The sequence below is a fragment of the Petaurus breviceps genome, unplaced genomic scaffold (assembly GCF_028583685.1).
Source record: "Petaurus breviceps papuanus isolate PSGF00001 unplaced genomic scaffold, PetGlider_PUasm1.0 178, whole genome shotgun sequence".
NCBI classification, from domain to species: domain Eukaryota; kingdom Metazoa; phylum Chordata; class Mammalia; order Diprotodontia; family Petauridae; genus Petaurus; species Petaurus breviceps.
In genome coordinates this window covers 1,425,842-1,433,569 of record NW_027185777.1, presented here as the reverse complement: position 1 = coordinate 1,433,569, position 7,728 = coordinate 1,425,842, and the positions used below count along the sequence as shown (strand labels likewise).

Below are 7,728 nucleotides of genomic sequence, written 5' to 3'. Positions count from 1 at the left end.
TGCTAAATGGTACTGGAAGGCTCATCTCCCCTCACTATTTGGGGGGTGGGGGCAGTCAATGAAGGGAAGATATCAGTAGTCAGTGAGAGCAGCTAGAGCTCAGCTTTCCATTCTTAATCTCCTGGAACCATCATTGGGCTACTACAACAGCCTTCTAATTCAGGTTGGGGGCCATCCTAACCCATGCTAACCCGCTCACCACTCAGTCAGCAAAATAATCTTTCTAAAGTGCTTTTCTAATCATATCGCCTCCTCCCCTCTCCCAGTCTCAGTTTCTCCACATGTAAATTGGGAATGATGGTATTTCCAAACTCAGAGAGTCCTGGTGAGGAAAGCACTCTTCGCACATTCTGGGGGCTACGTAATTACGAGTTATTCTTTGTTATTTCTATCGGGGTGTGTCTATGCCAGTTTAAAAAGACACAAATTAGTCCCTGCCCCTGCAACTGTTTTAAGGTATTACATGATTAGAGAGCAGGGCCTGGAGTCAGGAAGACCCAAATTCAGCCTCACACACTCACTAGCTGTGTGACCCTGGGCAAGTCACTTAACTTCTCTTTGCTTCAGTTTCCTCACCTGTATCTACCTCCTAGGGTTGCTGTGAATGACATCATATTTGTAAAGCACCTAACACAGTGCCTGGCACACAGTAAGAGCTTACTAAATGCCCATCCCTTTCCTTATTCCCTACCCCTGGATTTAGGAAGACCCTTATGCTCGCCCATTGACCAAAGGCCGCCATCCATACTGGGCCCCACCATGCAACCACAGCAGAACATCCAGCAAATTGAGGCCTTCTCCATGGGCCTCTCTGGCCAAGCTTAAGTGGGCAATACCACCAAAAATCACCCACTTCCTTTTGCAAAAGCTTGAGAAAAGGAAAGAGAAATGGACTCACCACTGAAAACACCAGTGTTCCAAGGGCGGCGTATATCAAATGGAGCCACTGTAAAGCAGGAAGAGAAAGTCAGTGGCTTCTGACACAGCAAAACAAACCAACTGACCCAGGGGCAGCAGCGCCAAGAGAGTGGTGCTGGACAAGAGCCCCCACCCCTGCTCTTCCTGAGCCCCGTCCTTACCAGGCAAGGACTTGGGAAGAAGGTACCCACCACCTCAGGGAGCTTGGGATTGACTGGAGACAAGCCTCATTTTGAAATGGTCAGGCCTGCGCCCCCTTGGCTCCTCTCACACCCAAACTACCCTCACTCAGGCCAGGCCCTTGCCCCCTCTCACCTGGACAGTGGCAAAAGCCTTCTACTTGCTGTCCCTGTTCCTGCTCCTCCCCTCTTCCCTCCAGCCTCCCCACAGCTCCTAGACTGCCTTTCCTAGCCAGGCTATATCACCCCCAGGCCCTGCTTCAGATGTTTCCCTGGCTCCCCATGGCCTTCAGGACAAACTCTTCTGCTTGGCTCCCGACCATCCTTGGCTGGCCTGGGCCTCTTTCCCTGACGGTTAAGTAAGACTCACACTCATGTGGGACATTTGCACCCCAACCCTGGGGTTCTTCATATTTTTGTATCACAGATTGCTCTGGTGAGCTGGTGAAACCCAAGGACTCTTCAGAATAATGTTTAAAATCCATAAACAAAATACAACAGGATTACAGAAGAAACTTATTGAAATCATTGAAATTCAGATATCAAATTCAAACAAACAAGTTCATGGACCTCTGCTGTGGCCAGACAAGTCTCCTTTTCCGTTCCATCTCCCACCTCCCTGCCTTTGCACAGACTGCCCCTCCACCTGGTCACCCAGGCCCCCTTCACAGTTCAGGCTGAAGCGGCACCTCCTTGAAAAGCCTCTTTTTTCTGGTTGTCCCAGCTGCCCCTCCACTCTCCTCCATCATTTTGCATTTACTTTTTAACATCCTATGTTTCCTTTTCCAAGGACATGCTGTATCCCTCAGGCAGAATATAATCACTTCAAGGTCAGGGACCGTCTCCTGTCTGTATCTGTACCCCTAGCACCTCACATGGTGCTTGGCACACAGCAGATACTAAAGCAATGTCAGACTGAGAAAATCCAAGATTCCTCGAAGCAGATGGCAGCAGAACTCGGGAGAAATACGGGGGGGGGGGGGGGGGGGACAGGGCCACCAGCTCAGTTAATCTATCAAACAGCATTTATTGAGTGCCTACTGTGTGCCAGGCACTGTGCAAGGTCTTAGGGATGCAACAAAAGGCAAAAGTAGGCCCTGCCCTCAAGGAGCTTCCAGTCTAACAGGGAGACAAATGAAAACAGCTGTGTACAACAAGATTTAGACAGGAGACTGGAGGGGGTCACACCAGGGGAGGCTTCCTGTGAAAGGCTGGAGGTCAGGGAAGCTGGGAGGCAGAGCAGAGAAGGAAGAGAGTCCCAGGCACGGGGGACAGCCAGAAAAAACACTCAGAGTCAGAAGGAAGGTCTTGGAGGAACGGTCGGGAGCTGGTGTCCCTGGATTCTCGAGCCCGGGAAAAGGAGTTAAGTTTTCAAGGGTACAAAGGACTTGAACAGCTAAAAGGGAGATTTCATATTTGATCCCTGGAGGTAATCAGGAGCCACTGGTTTTTCCTGAATGGGTGCTCCCAGTTTCCTCTGTCCTCAGAGTTCCAGCCACCTACAACAGGATGAGATGCCGTGGTCTCCAGTTCTCCAGGGGGCCTTTGCTTACTGAAGTCCCCCTTGGGGGTCTGAGCGGGAGAACCGAGTCTAGTGGTCATTTCCACTACTGTCCCAATCTCATCAGCTCTTCCCTCTGAGAGAGGACTCGTTAAAAATCCCACTGTGACACAAAACTTCACCTCCTGGTCTCCATCTCCTGTTAATATCCCCTTTCTCAGCTGAGAAGAAACATGGTCCCCGAGGTCTTTAGTGGCTTGGATTCCCTCACTGAGCACATGGACAATGTCTTGTTCCAATCTTCTTCCTAGAGGGGCTATCCCACTGTCCCCTAACTCTGACACCGTCCTTCAGAACTTACCATTCTAATAAACTGGGCCTACTCCAACTATCCCCAAACCCTTATTTACATCTATACATACCAGGTGATAATATTTTATTGGTAACACTATAGAAGGATCACAGTGTTACTCCATAATGCCAATGTTCAGTAAATTACCCAAGGATAAGACATCAGTTGACTAAACAATTTAGTCAAGTATATACATGTATGTGCACATGCATGTCTATCTTATAACCCCCCCCCCAATCTTATATCTACAACTGCCTAGTGAACATCTCCAGCTGAATGTCCTATGGACATCTTAAACTCACATGTCCAAAACTGACCAAATTGTCTTTACCCTCCCAACACTCTTATTCCCATGTTCCCTATTACTGTGGAGGGCACCGTCATCCCTCCCGTCACCCAGATGACACAATCTAGATGTCACCCTCAATGCCTCACTTTCTCTCATCACCCCCATTTGAATATGTTGTCAAGTCTTGTGGATTCTACTTTATTATGTCTCTTGAATATGCCTCCTTCTCTCCTCTGACCCTGATACTAGCCTGGTGAGGTCCTACATCACCTCACGCCTGGCCTACTGAAAAAGCTGCTTGTCAGTCTCTCTGCCCCAAGTCCCTCCCTGCCCCAGTTTATCCTCCTCTCAGTTTTCAAAGTGACCGTCCTACAGTGTTGCTGTTTAATCATTTCAGTCATCTCTGACTCTCTGTGACCCTGTTTGGGGTTTTCTTGGCAAAGATACTGGAGTGGTTTGCCATTTCTTTCTCCAGCTCAATTTACAGAAGAGGAAGCTGAGGCAAAAAGTGTGAAGGGACTTGCCCTGGGTCACACAGCCAGGAAGGAAGTGTCAGTGGCCACACTGGAACCCAGATCTGACTTCAGGCCTGGCAATCTATCCACGGTGCTACCTAGTTGCCCTCCCTATAGTGCAGATCTCCCCTTTTTAATAAACTCCAATGGCACCCTATTACTTCTAGGACCCAAGATGACATCATCTGGCTTTTCAAGCCCTTCAAACCTGGCTCCCTTTTATCCTTTCAGTCTTCTTACACCTTACTCTCTCCCACATACCCTATAATCCAGCAACACTGGCTTCCCTACACTGCATTCCTTCAAGCAAAACACTCCACCTCCCAACTCTGTATTTTCACTGGCCGTCACCCATTCCTGGAACTGTCCCCCTCTTTGTCTATGCCTTCTGGGCACCCTGGCTTTTGTCAAAGCTTGGCCAAAACCACACCTTCTGCATGAAAGCTTTCCTAGTTCCCCTTAATGCTACTGCTTTTCCTCTGCAAATATTTCCAGTCTCTCCTGTGTATATTCTGTCTGTACGTAGTTGCTTGCATGTTGTCTTCCCCACCAGAGTCCCTCGAGGGCAGGGACTGTTTTTTTTTTCTTTCTTTGTCCTGGTTCTCAGCATAGTCCCTGGTACACAGTGGGCACCTAATACTTGGTGACTTGAGTTATTGACTTGAGCCCTTGAAGGAAGTAAAAAGGGGTAAAATGCTACTGGGCAATTATAAGGGGGCTTATACTTATACGATATATTCTTTATCCTTAAAAAGATATGTCATGGACTAGATTTATCAACCAAGGTACGTGGCCTGAGAGAAAATAAATCAATACTTATAGTTTACAAATGAATCACAGTGATCAGTGAGCAATGCTGAGGTCATACACCAAAGTCAATTTACACACTGCACAGAAAATAATGGTGACCAAGGGTCACTGTCAGGAGCAGCTACATCCATAATGTTATCTATTAGATATATGAGGTAACTTTTGGAGAAACATTTGGCACAAAGAATGCCTTTTTCTTCACTTTAAAAATTGGGATCAGTGTTCAGATTGGTTTCTGCTCTCCTTCCAGTGGAGAGAATGCTGGATCTGGAATCAGGAAAAACTGAGTTCATCAACATATGTACCCAGTCAACCCAACGGAAAAGAGGCAGCTTTTGGACAAAAAAAAAACCAATCAGGGTAAAGTGACTTGCCCAGATCACACAGCTGGTAAGTGTTTGAGGCTAGATTTGAACCCATGTCCTCCTGAGTCCTGGGCCAGTGCCTTCTCCAGCTGTGTGATTCTAGTCAAATCCCTTAATCTCTCTCAGCCTCAGTTTCCTCATCTGTAAAAAGAGGATCATAGCACCCGCTTCCCAGGTGCTTAGCACAGTGCCTGGCATACAGTAAGCATTTAATGAGTGCTTATTCCCTCTCCCCCCCCCCACCTTCCATTGGTCCAGATTATGACCATGCACATGTTCACATGCTGAGCAATCCTGGTCTCTGTCTGCCTATAGATGTTCCTTTGTGCACCGGGGAGTTCCTCCTCTATGTCTTCCTCACTCCTCACTCTTCAGGGGCCTCAGAGCAGCTCGCAGGCTGTCTGTCCCTTCTCAACCATCCAACCATCCCTTGTTCTCACTACATGACTGGACCCTTCCTTCCTGTGATCCCACATTATCCTTTTCCTTACACTTATTGCATGTAACAGGTCACCCCTAGACATTCTGAAAGGTCTCGTCTTTGGACTTCTCTCAATTGTAATTCCTTGGAGACTAAGGTGTTTGGGGATTAGAACATCACTGGGATGGGCGCCTCTGTTTAAAAGATGGATTTGTGTTTTGGGGAGCAGCTTAGGGGTCACTGAAAAGATTTTACCATTTCCCACTTGTAATCTGGCCTACTCTCTCTCCCCCTCACCCTTCCATCCTGAGCTCAAATCTCATCTACATTCCTAATGATGGGATAATAATTTCAAAATTCCTTTTCTAGAAGGTTTCCAATTGTACTTACATAGGAACGCATAAAGAAATAAAGAGATCCATAAAGGATTAACACGAACAATATAGTCCAGAGAATCGCAGAGAGGCTGGTAAAATCGAACTGAGGAAAACATAAAATAAAACACTCAATTAGAGAGAATGCCAAAAACACTGTACTTAGAGAAACTGCTGGTTGGTCTCTCCCCACTCCAGCCTAGCCTCCATTAAATTTTCAAAGCAGTCTGCCATGTCACCCTTCTATGTAATCAACTCCAGTGACCCCCTAGAGTTATTGCCCAGAAGCCTAATGACAGACACTGGGAGAGCATCCTGTGGTCAACACCCCCCCCCCCAAAAAAATCACTTCCTTTCCATTCTCTCATTCAATCTTCACAACAACCCTGTGACACAGGGAGTGAAAAGCCTGTTGGCTTCATTTCGCAGATGGGGAAACTGCTCTTTCCTCTATAGCACGTTGCCTGAAATCTGCCCATTTGCAGGCAAGCATATTGGTCTAAAAAATAGCCAGACAAGAATACTCTTATCCACTCAAAAGAATTGTTAGTACTAATAACTCAGACCTGACCCAATCAACATAAAACAAAAGAGTACCTAACAAGAAATAGTTTAAAATCATCAAATAAAGTTTTTATAACCACAGTTGTTTATTTTTCTGAACTCAACTAATAATCTTCTTATGGCTATAGTACCAATAGTCTTTTTTTTTTTTACCTAAGTATTGATGTGAAAAATGTCCTACCATTAGCTACTACTACTACTACTACTACTACTACTACTACTACTAGATTCTACTCTTGGGCTAAGCCTCTGACTATTTATAAGTAGGTACACCTGTTAAAAAAATGCTATGGATTAAATTGGCAAATTTGAAAACATCTTCAATCTGAAGCTGGATTCTAATTTCTAACTTTTAATGAAGTGTGTTCAATAATAGCAGAGTCCTCAACACCCTAATGCTTCTTCTCCCTGTTCCCATCATGGAAAAGTCTCATGTCAGAGCCTGTCTACAGAACAGTCTCAATAAGGTCTATAGTCAGAGACCCAGAAAGTGGACCCATTTCTTGTGGACAGAGTGCATGTTGCTAGAGGGAAGTAGGTAGACAGAGCTGCCATCTTCATGGTTTACTACCTGGTGATACATGGGCACATGAGCGAGCTGCTGAGTGAGGTCTACCAGAATCTTGACTCCTGGAGAATTTGGTCCACACAGACTCAGGAGTCTCATGGTGCAGCAGATGGAGAACAGCTCTTGGAACCCTACCCAATTCAGGCCTGAACAGATCTAGACTTGGGTTCTAATCCTACCTCTGACACTATATCAAAGGGAAAAAAAATCTCCCCGAAATATTGCTTTAAACAATCATGGGAAAAGGAAAAAAAAAGCCAACAACAGTATTTTTAAAAAGGGTTTGAAAACCTTTGAAAAGGGCTCCTAAGGAAGCACTCTTCCATCTTGATAATTAATCAATCAGCAAGCATTTATTAAGCTCACTGTGCCGTGGACATTTGGTTAAGGCCTAATGGTACAAAGGAAGCTAACCCTGTTTCCATGGAACTCCTACGAAAGCCCACGGCTGTTTCTGAAGGGTCCCTATAGCCAACAGACCGCTAGATCATACCTACTTTTGTCTGTAGTGCAAACAAGGTAAGGCTCCAGGTCACCAAGGCTGTCCCGCCTACTGCCCACATGATTTCATCAGCATGATAGAAACTAAAACCAAAGGAGGACAGTCACTGTTCGCATACATCAGCAGAAGCTCACGCTAAGAAAGCAAACACGTGACTAGAGAAAGGAAGCAAGCCAAGCCTGTGACTTACACAGAGATGGCTCCCAGCAGCAGGCCTTCCACAAGCGTCTACAAGGAGTCAGAAGAAATGGTCCAGTCAGACTGCTGAGGTGGGCAAACCTGCAGGGGCCCAGGAGAAGGTGGGCTCAAGGGGTACTGTGGGGCGAGGGCAGCGATGCTGCACGGGCATCTGACGGCGGCTGTGTGGCTG

At 46.4% G+C, this 7,728-nt stretch overlaps 1 protein-coding gene across 1 annotated transcript in view; it reads right to left on the bottom strand.

The window, feature by feature from the left end:
- The window catches only part of LOC138159875 (protein lifeguard 2-like), a 30,308-nt gene that overhangs the window by 3,605 nt on the left and 18,975 nt on the right, over nucleotides 1–7,728 (bottom strand). Inside the window, exons 5-8 of the mRNA XM_069086159.1 lie at nucleotides 7,549–7,586; nucleotides 7,354–7,441; nucleotides 5,741–5,830; nucleotides 899–946 (exon numbers count right to left, since the gene is read on the bottom strand). Coding sequence (XP_068942260.1) covers nucleotides 899–946; nucleotides 5,741–5,830; nucleotides 7,354–7,441; nucleotides 7,549–7,586 — 264 coding nt within the window. The remainder of the gene's footprint in view (nucleotides 1–898; nucleotides 947–5,740; nucleotides 5,831–7,353; nucleotides 7,442–7,548; nucleotides 7,587–7,728) is intronic.